The sequence below is a fragment of the Pungitius pungitius genome, chromosome 8 (genome assembly GCF_949316345.1).
Source record: "Pungitius pungitius chromosome 8, fPunPun2.1, whole genome shotgun sequence".
NCBI lineage: Eukaryota > Metazoa > Chordata > Actinopteri > Perciformes > Gasterosteidae > Pungitius > Pungitius pungitius.
In genome coordinates, this window is record NC_084907.1 from 8947145 (window position 1) to 8971688 (window position 24544).

The window sequence follows — 24544 nt, forward strand, 5'->3', positions numbered from 1 at the left end:
GCCTGCCAAGCACCCCAGCGTTAGTGGACGACATCACCCACAATCTCTGCCCCTTCCGAGGGCAGGGCTTACATCCATTCTGGGCCTATTGGGTAGACTGACAGCCGCCTCAGCTGTTGTTTGCTTGGGTTTGCAAATGGCTAGGGAGGTCTATGCTCTCAAAAGAGGCGTCTGTCCTACTGGGTAATGAAGGCCATTGCCGAGCTATTCAGAATGAAGTGACACTCTACCGGGAGTGTCTTTACCTCATGGGAGGTCCTGGGAGGTATACCTGTGTTTGACATATGTGTTACAGCCTCAGGGGCATCACCAAACACATTCACCAAACACTATTAAGTCTGGGTTGCCACCCCTCACCCACTTAGGAGGGTTCTTTATGGAAGTAAATCTGTGCCATCGGGGGTTGAAATAAAAAGGTGATCGAATATTTATATTTATTCATTGAAATTATGTACCTGAATGTTTTTCAACATTAAAACACCGCAAAAAAATTCAACCTAAAAAAAAGACACCAACATCCGGGACATTAAGGAAGAGCAATTGATTCTAGATTCAAGATCAGGAGCGTGCGTCAAGCTAAAGGAGCGAGCACCCAAAACACCTTCGGCTTCGGATTGTAGCCATCTCCAATAATAACGGGGCTTTAACTCTTCTTCATGCCATCAGTGTGGTTTGTGTCTCTAAGATTCCGTAATAGACAGCTGACATTTGTACATTAACAGACTGTATTGGACATGAACTAAGCGGAAGTTAAACAAGAGCGTACAGCCGGGCAGAATACGCCTCTTCTTCTAGTTTTGAATTAATTTAATGATGCTGAGATCCTTCGACAAGCTGTTAGGAGTGATTAGCGGAGTTTTGAATCCAGGAACGCGCTTGAAGAGGCACATGAGCCGCTGTAGCGTAGTGGGGGGGCAGCGGCTTTAACGGAGCGTGCAGACGCATAAACCCGACAGGACATGCAGGAATAACCGCAGTAGCAGTAGTGAGTGCGGAAAGTGGTCGGTGGAAGGATCCTTTTTCTGAGCGGCACAAGCCGATCTCAGTTGCGTATTAAGCGGCATTCAAAGTCCACTTAACGTTAAATGAGTCTTCATGACCATGGGTAAACTTTATTGAGGATCTGGCACAACGCAGCGACCTGCAAGTAGCGCAGAGTCTTACATAAAGGGATGTAGTATGTCTTAATGCGAGGCTTTAGAATTTATCTCAAAGGGGTACTGTATTTGCTCATAAAGTCTGAAACCCCTTTTGGGGTTGAACCCATTTTTCAGTGACGGTGTTACGTGCCTACTGGTTTTTGAACTACTGGTTTGGCTACGGGTGTGTGTTTGTTTTCCCCCGACAGGCAGGTGTTTTCTGCCTCCGTCACTTGAGTCGTCACACATTTGCAAACATATTATGCTGAAAATGTTCAAAAATGCATCCCATATCCATTGCAGCGATTACGATTGTATAAGTGAGCACTACGTCACTGCCACATATGAAGAAATACATGAAAAAGAACATTTATTAAAATGTTTTTATACAAAATAACATTGTGCCACAAAGCAGCTGCGCTACACACTCGGCCAACCGAACTTATAGGAATATAGCTGATTTGTATAGTTGTAATAAAGTTGTATATCGTCAGTGGCAAGCAAACATTTTGGTTCAGGGTGAACATTATATGTTCTTTTATGTATGTCTTCATACGTTGCCACACTGATGGCATAAAGAAGAGTTAAAGCCCCGTTATTATTGGACATCCGAAGGTGTTTTGGGTGCTCGCTCCTTTAGCTTGACGCACGCTCCTGATCTTGAATCTAGAATTGATTGCTCTTCCTTAGTGTCCTGGATGTTGGTGTCTCAAGGTTGACATATTTGGGGTTGAATATTGTAACCTTCATTTCTTTTGCGGCTGAATATTTCAACAGGCTTTTTTTTTAGGTTGAATTTTTTTGCGGTGTTTTAATGTCGAAAAACATTCACGTACATAATTTCAATGCATAAATATTCAGTGCTAGAAATTCAATCACCTTTTCATTTCAAACCCCAATGGCACAGATTTACTTCCATAGTTCTTTGGGGATGTGTTGATGTAAGTCATCCAGTGTTAGGCACTGTATGTGGCGGCAGTGTTGTGCCTGAACGCGTTCATTGAATGTTCATATTTTGGGCGAACGTGAACGTACTCTATTAATGCCCGATGAATGTTACTGTGAACTCGTTCATTCTGGTGTCTATGAACGGCATGTTCTTTCAGGTTAACATCGTTCAATAGTGTGTCAGATTTCTATAGAAAACACCGTAAACGCGCCTTAACAAGTAGCGGAAAAAACACCCAATCTGGCAACACCAGCCACCAGTGTTGCACCGCGCATGCGTCATCAAAAAAAAAAGAAATGCATGGAGGCGACAGCAAAGAGGCAGCGTATAATAATTTAAAAGAGTTTCATGAAGTTACTGACAAGGTCGGTGAGGATGGGAGGAATCTGACCTTTCTTTGCAAACATTTGCACCTTAATGATAACTGTCGTGTTTTTATTCCTTATTTAAAAAAGACCATTCAAGCAGCATGTGTTTGAGAATGTACTGTAGGGGTGAACGCTGCAGCTGCTGCTAGTGTGGAGTGAATGACAGCAACATGGGGAAAATAATGGGGAAATACTGTCCCCTCAATGCTAATGGGATTCAAAATCGGATATGAAGATTAAATCTGATGCGTAGCTTCAATGTTAAAACTGATAAAATAATTGCTGTCTGTGGTTATGTATGGGCTGTGGCAATACATTTTGAAAAATAATAGCTAGCAGCAATGTGTGGAAAAAAATAACTGAACTAGTTCATTTTTTGGAACTGTGAACTTAGTTCAAAAATGAACTATGAACTATGAACTGAACTAGTTCATTTAGAAAGTGAACTTTCCCAACACTGTGTAGCGGTAAGTAAGAAGGAAATGGAACAAAAGTATCTGTATCCTGGATGACCGCCAGGGTTCTTGGTCACTTGGAATCCCATGGACATGCTAGAAGATCCTGTAGGACTGATCTTAGGGTGACACCTTAACTTATAGACAGGGATCAACCGAGGTCACAGGTGACTTTGTTGGTGAAAGACTCAACCAATGCAAGGGCAAGACAGATGACAATCCAGTGTTAATCACTGCCTCTGGCAGTCATCCAGGATTCATAGAATCGTAGTTATTTACGTAATTTTTGGCTGTGACTTTATATTCTTTGTTAGTATTCATGTTTTCAGACTGCAATCAACAAAATCATTTTTTATGCATATATATTTATGAGTAATGTCAAATACATTTCTTTGTTGCGACTAAATCTCTATGTCAATTCTTCAAATGTATACTTAATCTTTCCCTTTGTTTCGTAATAAACAAGTTGCAGTGAACAAGGATGTGTGTTCTATCTTGAGGACAGAGATATCTGTATAGAATCTTAAACCAGCAGGGACTGGAGTTCTGCTTCTGTAGGTCTGAGTTCTTGGTCAATATTGTGAGTTCCTCAGCGCAGTATGGCTCTGTCAAATTTGTCCCATGTGAATGCACCATGACACCCGCTGTCTCATACCAGAAAGTGGTATTGACCTTTGTGTGTGTGTGTATGTGTTGGGGTCGGTGTTACACAGAAGGAACAGCCTCCTCCATTCCTTAATAGGAAAGCCGTCCTCCCTCCCTCCCTTTGTCCTTCCGTCCGAGGAAAGCCGTCCTCCCTCCCTCCCTCTGTCCCCTGTGCACTCGCTCTCAGTTCATGACAGACACAGCATGAAGCAACCTCGATCCACTGCTTGTTCACCAGGATGAACACTTTCTGCTCTGTATCAAATACAGGTAGGGAGGGTCTGGACACACACACATACACGCACACAGATAGATGAAGTGGGCTTTGTGGTTGCCACTGGGAGTAGTGGTGGTAGATAAGGACACTGCAAAGGATATTTAGCACTGTCAGTACTGTGAATATGTTTTGTTAGAACAGGGCATATTGCAGTTGGTGTGTTTGTATTTCAAATTCACTTCAGAAATCACTTTATGTAGCATTTTAATCAATTAAATAAAAAGGACCATCAGTAATTTTTCTGTATCGCTTGTCAATATTGATAACGTTTCTTTCTTACCTCATTGGCAGTTTGTACTCTTGATTTAGTATGTTCATGCCTTTACCTGTGTTGAGAGATATACAGTCTTGTCCATGTATGTGACACAGATAAATAGATGATCAAACATCCTTAGTCAGCTTCGGTGTCAAAAGTTACATCTAAATGTACTAATATAATTAATGACTGGCTTTATAAATTGTATATCTTGGTGTTAATTTCTTTGTGACTGTTGATTGAAAAGTGGATGTTATTGTTTTTCCATTTTTCTTATTGCCAATATGGGGTGGGAGGCGTCTAGGAACTTGGATTTGATGTGCTACTCCTTTGTGTAAACGTAGCTAGCTCTATTCTCTTTGTTGGTCTTAGTCTCTGAATTTGTATTCACTTCTTAAGGGTTTTTCTGAAAAAGAAGACCTTGCTTCCTTCTGCTGTATTCAATCTCCAACTTGTCTAAATGCCTGACGTAAATCTCAGTGCCAAAGCACTGTGTGATGTCAGTCACAGAATAAAAACACAACAGGAGATCACATGTGTCTGCTCCTGTCTGCATACATGTGTGTGTGTCATGGTTAGACAGGTTACTATGAAAGACATGAAGCTGTTCATTAGAATCGTAACGTCTGACAAGCTTGGAAGACTGTAGTGAGAGTTTGATTTGCTGGTTTATTTTTTGTGTGTGAAGTTCAAAGTTAATTTCTCTATATCTTATTTGAGTTCTGTTTTTTTTCTCTCCACTCACACAGTTGAACCTGCTGCTCCAGCCTTGTTGAGATGTAACCTCTCTCTCTCCCCCCACCCCCCTTCTGTCAGACGCTGTTTCCAGACAGCTCACTTCTATGTGGAAGACAGCAATTCGCCAAGGGTGGTACCCAATGAGACAATCCCTGTCTTTCACATTCCAGGTAACACACGTGCAGCACTTCCCACATTCATAATGAGATTTAGATATATTTTGTGTATGGATGACAAGAAACACTGTTACACAATAAAACCATTTGTTGAGACAACAATGCAAACAATTCAGCATAAAAACAAGACCACAGGCTGGTCTATTTAGTCTTTTACAATTGTGATATTTTGAACATAAATATCCGACAAGTTCATTTCTCTGCAAAAACCAAGAGGGATTGCTTGATTCTGATGTCATATGGAAGGTTTGTGCAAATTACAAAAGAAAGTCTGAAAGGGTGCGTGCAGAAAAGCACCCCTTTGTGCTTGTAAGTGTTAAACACTTTGAAAAACCGTAGTCTTAGTAAAGATGTTTTTGGATTAAAAGACTTAGACGTAAAATATGATCTCTGGCCACATAGGAATCCTGTGCTGGGTCAGTAAAAAGGTTTAAATGGTGGGAGAGAGAGGCTGTGCCCAGTTTAGCAATTTAAAAGAATGCCCTGGCAACAAAGCAGTTTCAGCTCTATTGCTCGGGTCCTGGATTTGGATCCAAACCCGTCAAATCAATTTAAAGCTTATAGGGTCTCTTTACATTGGGCATTGGCTGAGTCCAAAAGCCTTCTTTTGAAACTAGGACCAGTGGGCCTGGCATGGCAGAAACCAGCACTGAGCCATTGAGCCGACGTCCTGTCCGCCAGTAGGAACACAGGCTCTCTAAGCTTCTCTACTCCACTTACCATTCATTTAATATCACGGGTTCGATTTTCTTACAACCTCTAGAAATGTGATGTAGCTCTACAGACGTATGAAGGCTGAATATCAGGAAACACTGAACATCTGAATGCAGGCTGGCCATATGCTTGTTGTGTTGTCTCAATAAGCTCAGACCCAGAGCCTCTCACATCCCATAATCCGGTTTAAGACCTTGTGCTGAATTTAAAACCTGCCGTCAGCCGCCACTTACAGCAGAACATTCCAGACAACACACAAACACATTCCAAGTGTATGATAAAATGCTGGTTATTTAATGGAATTACAATGTAATGATTCACTCACATTGCAGTGGATTCCTTCATCCTCAGGGAGAATCCCCTTTGAGAGAAAACTGCAGCAGCTGTTAACAAAAATTGTAGCACACAAAGAAAAGAACACAGCACTATGAGATCTGTTGGCTGCTGTTTTTTCATTGATCTATTGTCAAATTTTGGGGAGCCTGTGTGAATTGTAGTCTCAGGCCCCCGGTTGTGGTCTTCTGCTGCTGCAGCCAGTCTTCTTAGAGATTCCACGTGTTGTGCGTTCAGAGATGGTGTTCTGCGTCCCTTCGTTGTAATGAATGCTCAGTTCTTGTTGCCTTTCTATCATCTCCAACCAGTCTCCCCATTCTCCGCTCACATCAACAAGGCATTTTTATCCACACAACAGCCGCTCACTGGATATTTTCTCTTTCTGGGCCCATTCTCTGTGAACCCTAGAGATGGTTGAGCGATAGGATCCCAGTAGATCAGCAATTTGTGACGTACTCAGATCAGCGCGTGTGGGACCAACAACCAGCCACGTTGTGATTGGCCGATTAACCATTTGCCTTAACAAGCCATTGAACAGGTGTACCTAATAAATGGCCATTGAGTGTATATTAAAGCTGGGCGATGTCATACTCCAGGAAAAAGGGCTCATAAATTACCCCGAAGGAGTTAATTTGGAGATTTTCTTGCTGATCGTCTGATGGGCCACAGCTTTGCTCATCAGCGACTGGAGATGGGCGTGGCAGGTCTGAAACACACACAGACGGCCAGACAGACTTCCAAAAAGATAAATAAGTTAGGAATGCTTAAAAGACTGCTTTCTTAAAAATAGTTTTTTGGCGGCCTGATGGTTTACTGCATTACAGTATCATTTTTTAATCTACCATTATTACAGTAAATCCACTGTTTGATTGTGCTATACTGTGTGTATTATGTCAAAGCATGAAAAGATACCAGCTAAGTTCTCAGTGTAGCCAATTGCTTCTTCCAGACTCTGAACACTCAGAGTGTTTACTGACACACAAATCATTTTGACATATTTGCATGCCTTAATGAGGGTCTCACAAGACACAAAGTGAAAGCTGGCAAATGTATGTTTGTTCATGTAACTATTTGATGAAGCCTAAACCAAGAAGGGCTGTGAGGATGTTTCCCCTGTTGTAATGGATTTTTTACCCTTTTCACTAAACTCAATACATCCATCACGGTTAAGTTCAGCTATTTCTGCTGTCTGTGTCGGAGGAACAACATCGACCAGCTGTTTGTATGCATACGTTTAATGAAGGATGAAACGTGCCGAACACCCCAACCACCACAGATGACTTAGTCAAGCTCTCTTGTATGTTAATGGCTCGCTCTACTATGTTAAAGTGTCAGCCGTATGGCCCCACTTACATTTTAGAATGTCCAGGACACAGAAAGACCACCAGGGGTAACTGTATAAAACACTTTGTTTTATACAGTTAAAGCGTAAGCATCATTTTCCCAGCCCCCATGCTGTTTCCATCTGTCGTCCTCCGTTCGTGTCTCCTGCACAGTGGTGGCTGTTGGCTTTTTTAACCTCCACCAATCAGCATTGCACCTGGTCCTCGCAGGTGATTGTTAAAGGGTTCAGGTGAAAGCAATAGAGTCGTTATGCCAAATAGGAAGTCTGTAGGGGCAACAGTTCATCCAATAATATAATAATAATAAACACACCATACCACACCACAGCAATCAAATAAAATGGCACAGCATACTAGAAACACAGCATTAGACTCCTAATAGACTGACAAAAGCAGTAGAACCAGAATTATTCTTTGTTGGCGATGGATTTACCACCAAAAGTGCTGTGCATTTAAAACAAGTATATGCTAGCATTTGACTCATTAAGGTATATGTTTTTCTATACAATTTCTATGTTACATTACATGTCAATTAGCTGATGCTTTTATCCAAAGTGACTTGCACTGCATTATAACGCATGCATTACGTTTTGCGTCGGGAGCAATTGGGGATTGGGTGTCTTTCTCAGGGACACTTTGACATGGCGCATTGGGCAGCCGGGATTCAAACCACCAACCTTGCCACCATCACCACATTATTGATAAATATCAGGATAAAGAGAACCCTAAATACAAATCAAAGCAAATTTAGCCTTTATCTGTTTGATTTCAAAACATGAAAACAGCAGGTACCTATATTTTGATTGATATCAAATATAGTAAAAACAGGACTTTGCTGTTATTTTCTCATGTGAAACCAAGTCAACCTATTTAACTATAGTTTTGTTACGTACACCTATTTTGCTAACCCAGTGATGGACCTAACCCAGTTGTTTTGTTAACTAAACCTTAACAATTACTTCTGTTGCATAAACAAGGGGAGGCAATTTTAGCCCCCCCGAAAATGGGCTTAACAAAGCCCTTCCTTTTTAATTTAATACAATACTTCTAAAGGTGATTAGAGATGGGGCTGGAGACAAAAAGAGAGTGTAGTACAGAGGCTGCCATTGGCGGTACCATCTTGCATATAAGCTAGCACTTCTGTGCTAAAACCAAAAAACTAGGTACACCTGCGTTCAAATTATATTTTGAAGATATACTATGCATGTAACTATTAGTGAAAACTGACATCCAAAACTGATAAAAAATGTTTATAGTTTCTGATTGTTACGATTGTAGTTAGAAGCTGAGGGCCACCGTCCAAGCGCGAGTATTTGCAGTTGGGACTTAAAATGTGTTGTTTTAGGACTTCTGTCTCAAATAAGGTCAGAAAACAAAACAAAGGTAATCAATTCGCTGCCTCCTTTTGAGCCGCTTTAACCCCAGCCTCATTTCTCCTTTGCAGATGACATGGAGGCCATTCCAGTCAAGCGCTTCATCAAACACATCTCTGAACTTTATTTGAATAACCAACAAAGATTCTCTGAGGATTTTGAGGTAAGCAAATACTGGTACATCTTGGAAATACACCTGCACGAGGCAACACAATTTAATTAGTTAGCGAGATTTTGCATGTGAGGGCATGTCTGTAATAAACCTATGAAGGAATATACACAAGATATACTGAACTACCAAGTCACAAGGGCATATGAATTCCAAGCCTCCAAGCAGCCTGTGTAGACTCCATATGGTAAGTTAGCGTCCCTGAGAAAACTGGATTACGGGCGTGTTAACACATTTATTTATTTTTTAACTGAGAGCGCCCTTTTTACATCCAACCCTATGGGAAAAGGATGCCTTTTTAAAAAGCAGACGCCTTTTGGAGTTCAATTTTCTCAAGTTTTCAGAAAAGCGCTGGGTATGGTCAAGGGTCTTTCTTACAGCTGACCAATCTAGATGAGCAGAGTAGATCTTTCAACCACCCATAAGAATAGAATTAGTTGATAACCAACAGATAATAATGTATCGCTAGAATGTATGATACCCATTGCTGAAGGCAGTGCTTTTTTCTAAAACAAAAATAAGTCAATTGTGAACATTGATATTTAAATATCTCTTGCAGTCAGAAACAGAACAAGGTGCATGTGACAGTGCACATGCGTTGTGGTTTTACATACACGACCACATGCATCTATTTCAGAGACAACGATTAGGTTAATGAAATTGTTTAACTCTGGAGTAAAGGTTCTACTGACCCGTCAGCATCACAAACTAATGTGATTCAACTGACGATGGAGAATCAAATTAAACTGATCTTTTTGGCAGGCAAAGTATCAATATATCTTTAAGCTGGATGTAAAATGAAAATAAATCATGTAAAACATACACAGGGAATATAACTTGACATAAATTGACATAAAAAAACATACAACTAACATAAATTATCAGGCTGAGGTTCAACACCAGTATCATAACTACACAAAATGGGAAGTGATTGAAAATGGCAACCATGTTGTCAGCTTTGGCAATCAGAAGGCAATGCTTGTTGCCTGGTAACCACTTTTAAAAGGCATTGTTGAGGCGTGAATAATGCACTTTCAGTATGTGCACCATGGCCACCATCAGCCATCCTGTATATCCTGAGATAGCTACAGAAACGGGATGTGTCATGTCAGAGCTTGCCAATATCAGTGGGTGCGTGTTGCTTGGGATTAAGTTTAAGTGTATTTGTATCTGGTCGCCATCATCTGTCTCTCTGACATAATCTCCAGTTAAGCCCTAACTTTTTCCATCATATCTGCAACCTGATCTGCTTACACATGCTCACCACGAAGCTCGCTGCAGCCAAATAGAAATCCCCTTCCCCACTATTAATTAATCAATGGTTAATTAATAGTGCTAAATCAATCTTCCATCTGTAAAGCCCCAGAAGAAATGGGGCCGAGGGGTCAGGCCAAATCCAACATCTTCCCTTCCTGTTGGCCAGGTAGAGGTAGCTGCCAAAAGCTGTTTACTAGCATGAACTCAACGTAAAAAAAACGCCATACATTCACAGGCTGCTCAGCTCAGCATTGCTCTGTGTCATGTTAATGATTGTTACCAATAACCACAAAGAAGTATAAAAACAGAAGTGTTTTTTTGACATGGCATCTCTGCGTCAGTCTGAAGTACATGAAAAGATCGTAGAAGAGCAACATTGTGAAAGATCTAAATGGCTGCAGTATGTGGTGCACTTGAGACACATAACACAATTCACAATAATGATTAGAATTGTGTACATTCAGACTGAAGGCAAGGTGTTTAAAAATGTTTGATTAGAGTTTATAAAGACCAGTTTTGTTGAAACATTTTGAAAGTGCACAAGTAACAACAGAAGTTATGACAATGCCCTAAAAAGAAAACATATTTTATCAAAACAATTAGCCCAGCCATAATTTGATGTTCCTAGGACAATAAAGAAAAGAAAATGCAAATGCAAAATGAAACCATTTCAAAGCAATGGTAAGCAATTAACTGGCAGGTAACAGGCCCTAGAGGCTGCGTTGTTCACTGCATCAGACAATACAAATGCGGAAAGCCTCATCGTCATAAAAAAGGGGGTTCATCCTCTACACAGCACCAGTGTTCAATAAAAGTCATTACAGAGGTCACCAGAAGCATTAAGACTCATCCTCTACAGACATCCACAGTGATTTTTTTTAGAAATGCAACCCGTATTTTTGAAAGCACCATGTTATTCCCCAAAGCGTACTGACATGTTCTCAGAATGGCATTTGCTATCATAATGATTTAGGTGTGTGTGTGCGTCCTTCCCCAGAAGGTTCAACGGGGCACTGCTGATATGAAGATCACGTCCGAGCACTCAAACCACCCTGACAACAAGCACAAGAACAGATACATAAACATAGTGGCCTGTGAGTATGCTCTACATAGGGCACCATACTATCACATGCAAATTATATAGTAAATGCTCTCCCTACCGCAGACCCCTTTTTTTCCCTTCTTTTCAGGTGGGTGAGGGATTTTTTTGGGGAGGGGATTTAGGTCAACAGTAAATTCCAAACAGTAATAACATAATAACACCACCCGGGAAGCTGAATGATAAATCATTTTCACATTAACACTGTGTTTTGAAAAGGCTTCCATTTGAATGTTAAAACTATGTGAAGGCATAGAACATAACGTGTGAAATATTTTTGAAGAAATATTTATTTGATGCTTTGCCAATATTGTAGGTTTACCCACTAACAAGAAATGAATGATCTGAGATTGTAGTGGTAAGTTTCGCTTAGAGAAGTTTCAGCTTCATCCACAGTTTCAGATCATCCACAGATATTACATATATATTTATATATATATATAATATTATAATATGTACTATAATTTTTTTTTGCAACAATGTAAATAAAATATAAAAATGTACACAGTACAGTCCGATGAAATAAAATAGCAGAGAAGAACATATTGAATTAAATTAAAGTGAAAGTGAGATAGGAATATATACAGTGGGATGGAATGTGTATCAAATTAAATTAAGACAGTAGTGCAATATTATTAATATTAAATAAGAGTGACGTGGTTGTTTAAATAAACCGATTAGGATTTAGCCAGAGGTGTTTTGTTTGGCAGTCCTTGTGACAGCATTTTATGTGGGATTAAGGTCTGCAGAATCGCTATAGGACACTCCATGACCTTAATGCAGGTCTGGGTGATTTGCTTTTTTTTATGTTGAATATGTGTATTACCTCAAACTATTTCTTTAGTAAGTTATGTTCTAAATTAAAGTGCACTATTACATAATAGACTTAAAATATTGTGACAAATTGCTCCAGTTAAGACTTCCACCTCAAACTGCGGCAGGTATCTGCTTTTTGGCAAAAATGTAAGAAACTAGGGTGGAGCTACAATTAGAATCACAAATAGTTGTGGTTTCAGTGACACTGTGTTACTGCTCTGCATTTCCTCGTCAGATGACCACAGCAGAGTGAAGCTGATGCCGCTGGCCGGAATGGACTCCAAACACACGGACTACATCAATGCCAACTATGTGGACGTGAGTTATTTCACTGAGAGATGTAAAATACAGATCTGTGTTTGTATGATAAGGGTAATCATCTTAGATGACTGAGCTAATAAATCCAAAACAATCCAGAGTTAGAGTTTTTACTGTAGTAGTTTCATGATGTCCTTTCTATATACCAGTTGTTCCCAAAGTAATAATCCGTCTCTGTCATCCCCTAGGGTTATAATCAGCCCAAAGCCTACATCGCAGCTCAAGGACCTCTTAAGTCCACCTTTGAGGACTTTTGGCGGATGGTGTGGGAGCAAAATGTCTGCGTCATTGTCATGATCACCAACTTGGTGGAAAAAGGAAGGGTATGTTTTACTGCTTATATGTTTTTTCACGAGTCCAACAGTTTCGTGACAGGTAACCAATCCAGGCCCCGCCCATTGCTCAGTAATTGACACGCAATAAGCAACACAATAGAAATTAGAGAATTTCTCACGACAGACGTTTAGACTGGCTTTTGAAACCGTACCCTTCTGGTCTGGTCTGGTCTGTGGATTGGTAGCATCCCGGTGATGAAGCTGATCATGCAAATTGCCGTTCTTTAGCAGGTGTTCAAGCTTCATGGGAAGCTGCTCCTTTATATTAAATCTTTTTTAAACTTTTATCTGAGTGTCCTCTCAACAATTATTGGTTGAGTTGGTTGTACTGTAACGGAACATTTTTTAAATACCCATCATTCCTTTGGAGGTATATAAGGCAGTAAGCAGGGGATTGAAAGTCCAAAAAAGTGTGAGATGTTACGTGCTGTGTCTGCTGATGTTCAATGCAAAAGGGACAGCACAGATCTTTATACATCTGTTAACCAATTACAATCATTCACTGTATATGAATTTGGTTTAGCCCTAGACGGAATTCACAATCCATGTACTTGATCTGTTTCGTAGAAAAGTGATCCTGTGTGCCTGTTTTTGTGTGTTTTTTCTCTACAGAGAAAATGTGACCAGTACTGGCCAACAGAGAACAGTGAAGAGTACGGCAACATTATAGCCACACTGAAAAGCACCAAAGTTCATGCCTGTTACACGCTTCGCCGCTTCATATTACGCAATACTGAAATCAAAAAGGTGAGAATGAAAGGGAAGAAGTGACACAGCAAAATAAAGCTGGATATCTGTTTATTTCTGTTTGTACTATTCCCCACTGCAATATTTAAAACCGACCTGCAGACCAGACAGAGTAGGATATGGCCACCATTGGTTGACTACACATTTTGTATTGAATAATAACACCTATATTAAAACCATCCTTCCATTCCGCCAGTGGAAAAAGGTTTTAAAGTGAAGCTTATTCTTCCTCTTGTCCTTTTTCTTTTCTTTATGTAGGGGGGGAAGGGGAAACCAGAGGCGTTGGCCCAGAGTGAACGGACCGTGCTCCAGTATCATTACACGCAATGGCCAGACATGGGTGTCCCGGAGTACACCCTGCCCGTCCTCACTTTTGTCCGCAGGTCCTCGGCCGCCCAGATGCCTCACATGGGACCAATGCTTGTCCACTGCAGGTAGTGCACTGCTTTTTCTTGACTGCCTCCCTCATTACTCTTTTTCCGTGTCCATCTTTCAGAATTAGCACTATTTATTTGCCAAGTATATTGGACATACAAGGAATGTATCATGGCGGGTGGTACATACATTTGGACAATAAGAAAAAGTACAATAAACATGGTTGAAATCTGAATTTGAAATATCAACTTAATAAATTCACATCTAAATGGAAAATGTAATTTGCAGAAGAATAGTGAAAATAAAGTGCACAATGAGTATATGTGAAAGTGTCGAGTGTATTTAAATAAGATGTATGTGAGGATGTTTAGGATGACCGGTGAACGCTACGAAGTCAGGCTGACAGAGTCAGTGAGTGGCTCTGGTGATGAGCCCGACTGCGCAGGAGTAGAAACTGTCTGCGTGGCGGGAGGTCTTGGTCCTGATGGACGACAAACGGAAGAACTCCACATCAGTAACGGGGTAGTCACACAGAGTGATGGTGGCTGGTGGGGCTGCATTCTTCCTGAAATCCATAACCATCTCTACTGTCTTTGGAGCGTTGAGCTCCAAGTGGTTTTGGCAGCAACAGGTCCCCAGGTTATCAAACTCCCATGCCTCCACCTGAGATGAGTCCAATGAGGCTGGTGTCATCTGCAAACTTCAGGAGCTTAACACTCTGGTGATTGGAGGGGCAGCTGTTGGTGTACAGGGAGAAGAGCAGAGGGGAAAGAGCACAGCCTTGGGGGGGAACCGGTTACGAACGGACCAGGAGGCTGAGACTAGTTTCCCCGACTAGGACGTAAAGCTCGGGGAACAAGTCTCAGCCTCTTGGTCCATTAGACAGGACAGTCTGTGATCCACTTGCAGGTGGAGTCAGGCACGTGCAGCTGAGAGAGTTTGTCCTGCAGCATAGAGACGATAAATGTGTTGGATTCAGAGCTAAAGTTTACGGAAAGGATCTTGGCGCAGGTTCCTGGGGAGTCCAGAGCATGGAGGATGAAGTGGAGGGCCATATCCTCAGTATCATCCACAAACCTGTTGGCTCTGTCACTGAGATCTGGTGTTGCAGTTTCTCACACTACATCCGTTTAGCGTCTCTCACCGTCTTGCTGAACCTGTATTTTGTCTCTTTGAACAAGTGTTTGTCCCTACTCCTAAATGCCTGATTTATCTGCAGTGACAGATTTCTGAGCTCTGCTGTAATCCAGGGTTCGTCGATGTTATTCAATTCAATTCAATTCATTTTATTTTGTATAGCCCAAAATCGCAAATTACAAATTTGCCTCAGAGGGCTTTACAGTCTGTACACATGCAACATCCTCTGTCCCGAAACCCTCACATCGGCACAGGAAAAACTCCCCAAAATATGAAAAAACCCTTAAATGGGGAAAAAAGGGAAGAAACCTTAGGGAGAACGTCAGAGGAGGGATCCCTCTCCCGGGATGGACAGACTGCAATGGATGTCATGTGTACAGAATCAACAATGTAAAAGATGTACAATACATTCAATTTCTCTAACTGAAATGATATAAGTAATTGCAAGTAGCAGAAGAGGTGTACGGCAGGACCACTGCAGGGACAACCACCATCAGATAGAACCACCATCCACAGAAGCTTCTGTGGGGAGGGAGAACAGAAAGATGTTGGTTTTTGATGACAGTAATATGAATCATATTTAAAGTAATGATGATGGCAGCAGCAGGTGTCAGCAGAGCCATGAGCCAGCAGTCAGAACCGGGGTCCGCACAAAACTATGATCCACGGAGACCTGCTAGGCGAGAAAGCACAAAAAACTCCCGGAAAGAAGCTTAATTAGCGATGTACATTAATAAAACATGGATGATTGTGGGAGGAGAGAGTGAGAGTGTGAGAGTGAAAGAGGGGCTCGGAGTGTCCTAAGAAGTCCCCCGGCAGTCTAAGCCTAAAGCAGCTTAACTAAGGGCTGGTCCAGGCTAACCTGAGCCAGCCCTAACTATAAGCAATATCAAAGAGGAACGTTTTAAGCTTTATCTTAAATGAACTGACCGAGTCTGCCCCCCGGACTGAAAGTGGAAGCTGGTTCCACAAAAGAGGAGCTTGATAACTGAAGGCTCTGGCCCCCATCCTACTTTTTAAAACTCTAGGAACCACAAGTAGCCCAGCATCTATGGAGCGTAGATGCCTTGTAGGACAATACGGTGTAACAAGCTCTTTAAGATAAGACGGTGCCTCACCAGCAAGTGCCTTGTAGGTGAGGAGAAGTACCTTAAATTCTATTCTTGATTTAACAGGAAGCCAGTGCAGAGAAGTTAATACAGGAGTTATATGATCCCATTTCTTAGTTCTTGTTAATACACGTGCTGCAGCATTCTGAATCAGCTGGAGAGGTTTAAGCGATTTACAAGAGCAGCCTGATAACAAAGAATTACAGTAATCCAGTCTAGAAGTAACAAATGCATGAACTAGTTTTTCTGCATCACTTTGAGACAGGAAGTTCCTGATTTTTGATATATTCCGTAGATGAAAAAAGGCAGTCCTTGAAGTCTTCTCTATATGAGAGTTGAAGGACATATCCTGGTCGAAGAGAACTCCAAGATTTCTGACGGTGCTGTTGGATACCAGAGCAATTCCATCCATAGAGACTGTATCACGTGACAGCTGACTTCGAAGGCGCTCTGGGCCTATCATGATAACTTCCGTTTTTTCCGAGTTTAACATCAGGAAGTTGCAGGTCATCCAAGTTTTGATGTCTCCAAGACAGTCCTGAAGTCTAACAAGTTGGTTGGTGTCTTCTGGCTTGATCGATAGATACAGTTGAGTATCGTCTGCATAACAATGGAAGTTTATGCGGTGTTTTCTGATAACGTCGCCCAAAGGAAGCATGTACAGGGTAAATAGAATCGGTCCAAGCACAGAACCTTGTGGGACTCCGTGACCAACATTCGTGGTCCTCGATGATTCACCGTTCACAAACACAAACTGGGATCGATCCGATAAATAAGATTTAAACCAGCTGAGTGCAGTTCCTTTGATGCCAATCAAGTGTTCCAGTCTCTGCAGCAGGATACGGTGATCGATGGTGTCAAATGCAGCACTGAGGTCCAGCAATACAAGAAAAGATACAAGTCCTTGGTCCGATGCAAGTAGAAGATCATTTGTAATTTTCACCATTGCCGTTTCTGTGCTGTGATGCATTCGAAATCCTGACTGGAAATCCTCGAACAAAGCATTGTTTTGTAGAAAGTCACATAATTGATTCGCGACAGATTTCTCCAGGATCTTAGCGAGGAAGGGAAGATTAGAGATGGGTCTGTAGTTAGCCAACACCTCTGGAGCTAGGGTAGGTTTCTTCAGAAGAGGTTTAATTACAGCTACCTTGAAGGACTGTGGTACATGTCCTGTCAACAAAGACAGATTCATAATATCCAGTAGGGATGTGCTAATTAACGGAAAAACTTCCTTAAGCAGCTTAGTTGGAATCGGATCCAGGAGACAAGTGGAAGAGTTGGATTTCAAAATTGTAGAAGTCAGTTGATCAAGGTTGATGGAAGAGAAACCATCCAAGTAGGTATCAGGGCCCACGGCTGCATCCAAGGATCCTACATCCGAGGACGGGTCGGCTCCGGTTGGGGGATGTTATAACTCACCTTGGTTCATAATGGTGTACGGCTGTCCTCACATAAGCTGAAATTTGAAGTCAAGCACGCCTGAAGATCCTCCAGCGTCTCACTGGTCCACTTCTTCATTGCTGTCATTGTGCACAATAATGTTCAGTGTGAGTGTGTGTTCATTGTTTTAGGGTTTGTATTGAAAGGTCTATTGATTGTAGCCTTTCTTTTTCGTGAATAATGCACATGTTGTACAGTCCCAACAGATTCTACAATCCTTTACAATTTGTTGTCCTTTTATACAAATGTTTCAAATAAACTCCACACTTTTGCCTTTGTGCTTTTCTACACTTACAGCTGCATATCTGAGCAGCGTCACAAAGCTGTGGTCCCTGGAGCCTAAAGTACAGAACTATAATCTGCGATATGATCATTGATATAACTTGTGTCGCTGCTGGGGCTTCAGTTACACCACTCATTACTACCGTTTTGAACCAGCACGCACACACACACACACACACACAGACATCGTCCTGCTCATTATGGAGGAAACAGAAACCCACTCACGATAACTCTGCTGCTTCAAAGCATAAGGGAACTCAAAGTTGAGAATGTCTATGCACAGTATTACATCACATGTCATTTAGCTGACGCTTTTATCCAAAGTGACTTACAATAAGTGCATTTCCACATAGAGATACAAACTCAGAAGAACAAGTAACAAGAAAGTACAATTTTCATCAAATAAGCAGTTTCAAAACATGTTATAGAAAAGTGCCATTATAAGTACAATTTAAGTGCTACCATTTGTTAGCTTAAAACAAGAAACGGTAACAGATAAAGCAGTAGCAGTCGAGTTTCACTTCAAAACAGCAGAAGCAACAACAAGTTTAGCAGACTAGCTTGGTTAAAGAAAATATACTCAATCCGATTTCAAGTCTCCTGGAAGTCTGAAGATCTAGTAGAAGAGATGCACAGTAGAGGTGTTCCTGGGGTATTTGATTATTCTGTCAGCTTTTAGAAAGGCAAAAAATGTTCAGCGACACGTCAGCTGTTCTTTTAGTTCTATGCTCACCATTTCTTAATTTTCTCAAGTTTAAGCAGTAAACAAAGTTCTAAAGAAAATTTAATCACCGATTGGAAATAAGTACACACTAATTTCTGGAGAAGGGCATGTCAATGCTCTTTGATATACATGAATCGGCGGACCGTATGAGATTATCAAAGATGATCAAAACATCAAAACATTAATGAGAAATTTCAGTCCTGACTTGCCAACAAAAGTTCGGTTCATTTTTCCATTTCCTTTTAAAACTGGATTTGCACATGCACTTGTCATTATCTTCAGGGTTTTAGTTTTTTTGTTTTATTTGCAAAATAGTTTTGGATATAATGCAGTTTGTTCAAATGTAATTTTAAATGTTTTTTATTTTTATTTTGTATGGACCATGTTTTTATTCTTTTTGGAGTAATTCATTCATACATAGAGCACAAATATTGTAATTTAAAAAATTGATATCTTTACTTTCATGAAACCAATTGAAATCCCCACACTGCTATTGCAAGTACGTTGCGGCCATTGGTGGATTAAACGTGTTTCCTGACAAAGGGTCTCCTTTTGGATGCTAATTACTCACACATAAATCATTTCACTCGTTCCTCTCCTGTGGTGCGTTGCAGTGCTGGAGTGGGTCGGACGGGGACGTACATCGTCATAGACGCCATGCTGCAGCAGATCAAAGACAAGAGCACAGTAAATGTACTGAGCTTTCTCAAACACATACGTACTCAGCGCAACTACTTAGTCCAGACTGAGGTTTGTATATATGTTTCTGTGTGTGAGAAAAATGAGAAATGAGACTCTCGCTGGCCATTGTGACCTATAAAGAGAAACTGAACCCCCAGTCTGCATCTGAGCGGAATATTAATGTAAACTTGTGTATTCAAGTCTTAATCTTAAGATTTTAGTACAGAATATATCATTTTGATATACTATAGCATAGTTTTCATAAGAACCCTGAATTTGGCAGCAGCTTTTGTGTTTTGGTTCTGTTCAGTCTTTTTATCTGTAAACAACATTTTGACAAACCACATATTGCATCGTTTTAGGGTGATGTATGTGTGTTTTTTAACCCTTGGCCAAGGTAGAATAGTCCATTTGTCACACTAAAACCCCAACTCAAACTATTTCTATGGACTCATGTCATAACTAATACTTGTATTCAATTGCAAATTGCTGTTGCATTGTAAATGTATTGCATGTCAAAGGCCATCTTTGCATACCAATTGCTAAAATATCTTTTTTTTTACCTCACCTTTTTACCGTGTCACCATTTTGCCTATCCAGGAGCAGTACATCTTTATCCACGAGGCCTTGACGGAAGCCATTTTGGGGAAGGAGACAGAAGTGACAGCCAGCCAGCTTCACAGCTACTTCAACAGCATCATGACACCAGGACACAGCGGAGAGACGCATTTGGAGAAACAGTTCAAGGTAAAGGGAATGCGATATTCATTCTACATTTAGCCCATTTCAAATTGTGATACAAAACATAAAAGTGTCATATCATTAGTCTGGTTAAATTACAAGCTAATATTTGGTTACTAGGAGTATTGTCTTAGTATTATTAGCTTTTCACGTTTAGGATTGGTCAACTTAAATCAAGTGTAATAACTGAAATACATCAATCAAGATGTCAAGATGCTTATAGTATGCTCAAAGGTCTCACAATCTCACAGGTATCCCTGAACTTCTACGCCAAATAATATTATTAATACTTTTGTTTTTGTAGCGCTTTTCTGGGTACCTTAAGACGCTTTACAATGTAAATCTAAGCAAGGGAATTGTACAAATAAGAGAGAAAGAAACAGAGAGGGTGGAGTTGCGGTTTGCGGAGCAGGCTGGAGGGGGTGACGATGGAGTCAACATTGTTATGAGAAAAGATCTGGCCTGAGTGGTGGAGGGTGGTAGGGACGATGATGGGTATTTCATATTTTTTGAAGTTGAGTTTGAGAAAGTTCTGTTGCATTCAGGATTTTATGCCAGTGAGACAAGAGTAGAGTGGAGGTTTTTGCGCTGGAGACTATGGAGGAGAGGTCTGTTTCAGGGATTGGGCTGAAGCATAAGAGGGAGTGACTGAGAGGAGAGTCATCTTGAGGGCCAGGGGGGTGGTAGTGGGGGAGGATGGGACAGCCGGTTATGTATTGCAATTATTTTATCGTTGGAGAATGATAGAAATAAGTGGGGAATTTTATATCAATGGTTAATAATTGGGGCCATGTTTCATCACAAATTAATTTGATAATCATCAATGTTAACATAATTATAAGCAAATGTTATATTTATGTATGTGCAAAGCCATAGTTTTTTTCGTCATGTCATACATTGAGGCCTTCATGTCAGGATTATAATTTGTAGACGTTGTTTTCTGCTGAAAGTAATCATTGTTTGCTCAGTTCTGTCTGTTTTCCTGTTCCTAGCTTCAGGTTTTATTCTGGATCTGTTTTGACGTGGTGGGAATCTTTCTTCTCTCTTTAATTTTTAGTTGGTAACACAGTGTAATGCCATATTCATGGAATGCATCGATGCTCAGAAGGAGTGCAACAAAGAGAAAAACCGAAACTCCTCTGTGGTGCCATGTAAGTCTCACACTGCTGTCCAGACCTATTCAGTTTGAAATGAAACTGCCTGCAGCAGTAACATTTTCACCAGTAGGGTATAATAACTGCTGGTAAAAATGTAAAGAAAAGAAACAGATTTCTGTGTTTTAGAGTGTCTGCATTATAGAAGAATAGCTATTTTGGAGCTGTTCTTTACAGATAAATATTGAGCTCTTGAATGAAAGACTTGTTTCATTTTATATACTTTTCCTTACAGGATTCAACATTCATGTTTTCTGCAAATACGTTGTGTTAGTTATGAAATAAAAAACAAAGACTAACTAGAAACAGGATGCTCTGTGGTAATCAGTTTTGCAACAACCCGAATTACCTTTTGCAAATTGCATTTTACACTTATCCTAAATACAATTCAAGTGAAATTCCAGACGTTTTCAGAAAGTCGTCCGGTCTTTTAGAAACTACTGAGTTTTAAATGAGCCCTGCCAACCAATTGGTAACTTTCAGGTAAAATGGAATTCGCTAACTCCTCTTAGACAGACAAATGAGTTCAACTTCAAATGTTGCATGCAGTACTTCCAGACAATCACAACTGAAATGTCTGTAAAGCCCTGCTACATTACCATACATTTGAATGATTTGCTTTCATGTTGAACCAAGACTTCCACGTCTTGGTTCAAGGACAAAAGCCGGACCCGGAGTACAGTTTGAACACAGTTTATTTCGATCACTTGATTGTGCAGGAGGATAAGCTCTACGCCCTGTCACCCTCCTTAGTCGTCGTCTCGTCTCAGGTCATACACAGGTGGTCCTCTTCCAAAGCAATTAATTCACTACACAGCGGGGGGGTAGTTAGCTAGTTCAGGTCAATCCAGGTAATCTTATGGCTGGAACACACCAAGCCGACGGTCAGCCGTCGGGCAGTTTTCGTGCGTCGGCCGATTAAATCTCCTCCGTGTGTTCCGCACCGTCGGCCGAAGTTGGTCTTCGTCGGCTTTGTAACGGCCGATTCGACATGTTGAATCGGCCGTTACAAAGCCTTCCGATCATTCTGATTGGCTGCTCAGCCAGTGAACCAATACTGCCATCTGCTGGTACGGAAGGTATTTCCTCTTACGCAGGCGCAGAACGGACGTGCTACTTGGCCGTCGGGTGTTGAGAATCGGCCTGGTCGTGACAGGGCAACTTTGGACCCAGACGCTGCCAACGTGAGCAGATTCTGCAGTCTGCTCACGTCGCCACTAGTTTGTCGACGTCGGCTTGGTGTGTTCCAGGCTTTATACTTGGTCAACTCTTCCATTCTCTCCTTCTCCCTATTCGGATCTTTGTTTGCCTTCTTATGCTCCCCTTCTCTAATTACTCAGCTGCTTACACCCTCTCCTTATTAGGCCGGAAATCCCTTACAAGGCTCGGCGGTGGAGCCATTTGGCCGGAATATCCCTCCCCTCCAATGCCCACCCCCTCAGCTCTCTACCACAGTATATATGAGGAGCTTAAGAATACAATAATACAATGTCAATTCCAGATATGGATTGTTTCAACGCTGGCTTGTCTCGTTATCATCACTCCTCCTCCTATGTGTTATCTGCAGCCTGCTGTCACTGGCTGTTTCACTCTTCTCTGGGTTACCAACAATTGTCTAAACTCAACAAATACAAGTGAAAGATGAAGGAATACACACACGGTGGCCTCTCAGTGTGACTACTCTGTTCTAATAATGCCCCTCCTGCACCCTCTCTCCCTCCCTCTTTGAGCAGCGGAGCGAGCGAGGGTCGCCCTTGCACCTTTGCCTGGCATCGAAGGCACCGATTACATCAACGCCTCTTACGTCATGGTCAGCACTTCCACTTCTTCTTCCACTTCAATCACTGATCTCTGCAGTCTTCTCTGGATATTTCCCCTCAGAGCAGGTTACTGGGTATCAATACAAAATACACTCAGTCAGTGTCAATGGCTGGTCAGTGTCATTTTATCCCTGATAGTAGAATAATAATTATAATAAAACCTTTAATGGAGTCAGAAATATTATTGTGACTAACAATAATGGCAGTAGCCGAGGGTCAGCAGGACTAGGGTCTAGATAAAACCACGGTGCACGGAAGCCTGTAAGTCAATTGAGTCGGGGCACTTGCAGGAGACAGATAAGAATGTTCTAAATTAAAGCAGCAGAGGCCTGAGATATACTGGCTTTTAGTTCTGAGTTCTCTTTTTGCGAGTCACATATTGATATACAGATCTGAGATCTACAGCAATAACTTGGGTCGCTAGTTGTGGATGGTTTTTAGGTAACCATCGAATGCATGATCCAATTTGTGATACAATACTTAGTTTCAAACTTTAAAGAAGCTTGGCCGGGAGTTCCCTGAACAAAAAGCCGATACTAGATTACTAGTATCGGCTTTTGTGCAGGACTCACGGCAGACAAACAGCAATTTTTTCCTAAATTTGTCTGCGGTTGGCCGATTTCAACTACTCTTTTCTTGTCTTTCAATCCTATTGGTTCCGACTAACACTACGCAGAAAAGAGCGGAGCTTTTAATGTGAAACTCAATCCATACTGCAGGTGAATCAGTTATGATGAGCTGGTGACTTAGTCGTTAACAGTATATGTTTTCACACCATTTGAAGTTAAAGAATGTGGCGTAACTCTCCCACTATTCGGTTTGTTTTACAGGGTTACTATCGAAGTAATGAATTTATCATTACCCAGCATCCTCTGCCCCACACCACAAAAGACTTCTGGAGAATGATCTGGGATCACAATGCACAAATTATCGTTATGCTGCCTGCCAACCATGGACTGGTAGGAAAACACACACACAGGGTTGGAAGGAATGTAATGGAGACCTACTGAAACTAACTCATTTGTGTGCCATATTCATTTCAATAAGAAAAGACCGCATTCATTTCAATAGGAAATGTATACATCAACTGTGAATCATCCAATTTTTTCGACTGGTCACTCCACATCCCTTCATACCCCATATTTACATACACAAACTCTTTCACATACACTCACTAGAGTATAGAAGAGTTTTTTGTTTCTGTGTATTTTTATTTTATATTCTTCGATTTGAAAATCTTTTTTGATTAATTGTATATTTGTTTGAAAAATTGTTGTTATATTTGCTGTTTATTTGTCTTGTTGTCCAAGGTCTTATTGTCCAATAATATGCACCACCCGCCATGTTAAATTGCTTGTACATCCAACATACTGTGGCAATAAATGTTCCTTAATCGTGGTATGCACAAACTGTAAGATCGCAAGGGAGGGAATGCAGAAACCACTTCTTGTTGTCCTAAGGGGAACTGTGCTGAATATATGAATCAAAGTCTGTTTACAGGACTGGGGAGGACGGCTGCATATTAAGAAAGTTGTATACATCCCCCGGTGGCTCCAGATTGCGCTGCATGA

At 41.1% G+C, this 24544-nt stretch overlaps 1 protein-coding gene across 4 annotated transcripts in view; it reads left to right on the plus strand.

The window, feature by feature from the left end:
- Nucleotides 1–24544, plus strand: part of LOC119229756 (receptor-type tyrosine-protein phosphatase gamma-like) — a 389594-nt gene that overhangs the window by 355496 nt on the left and 9554 nt on the right. For 3 of the 4 annotated variants that reach the window (XM_062564176.1, XM_062564178.1, XM_037490436.2), the window contains 12 exons: nucleotides 4906–4997; nucleotides 8838–8929; nucleotides 11190–11286; nucleotides 12343–12425; nucleotides 12614–12748; nucleotides 13373–13507; nucleotides 13766–13941; nucleotides 19192–19327; nucleotides 19859–20005; nucleotides 21057–21150; nucleotides 22887–22963; nucleotides 23804–23932. In XM_062564176.1, coding sequence (XP_062420160.1) covers nucleotides 4906–4997; nucleotides 8838–8929; nucleotides 11190–11286; nucleotides 12343–12425; nucleotides 12614–12748; nucleotides 13373–13507; nucleotides 13766–13941; nucleotides 19192–19327; nucleotides 19859–20005; nucleotides 21057–21150; nucleotides 22887–22963; nucleotides 23804–23932 — 1393 coding nt within the window. The remainder of the gene's footprint in view (nucleotides 1–4905; nucleotides 4998–8837; nucleotides 8930–11189; nucleotides 11287–12342; nucleotides 12426–12613; nucleotides 12749–13372; nucleotides 13508–13765; nucleotides 13942–19191; nucleotides 19328–19858; nucleotides 20006–21056; nucleotides 21151–22886; nucleotides 22964–23803; nucleotides 23933–24544) is intronic. The other variant, XM_062564177.1, reaches the window with a different exon arrangement.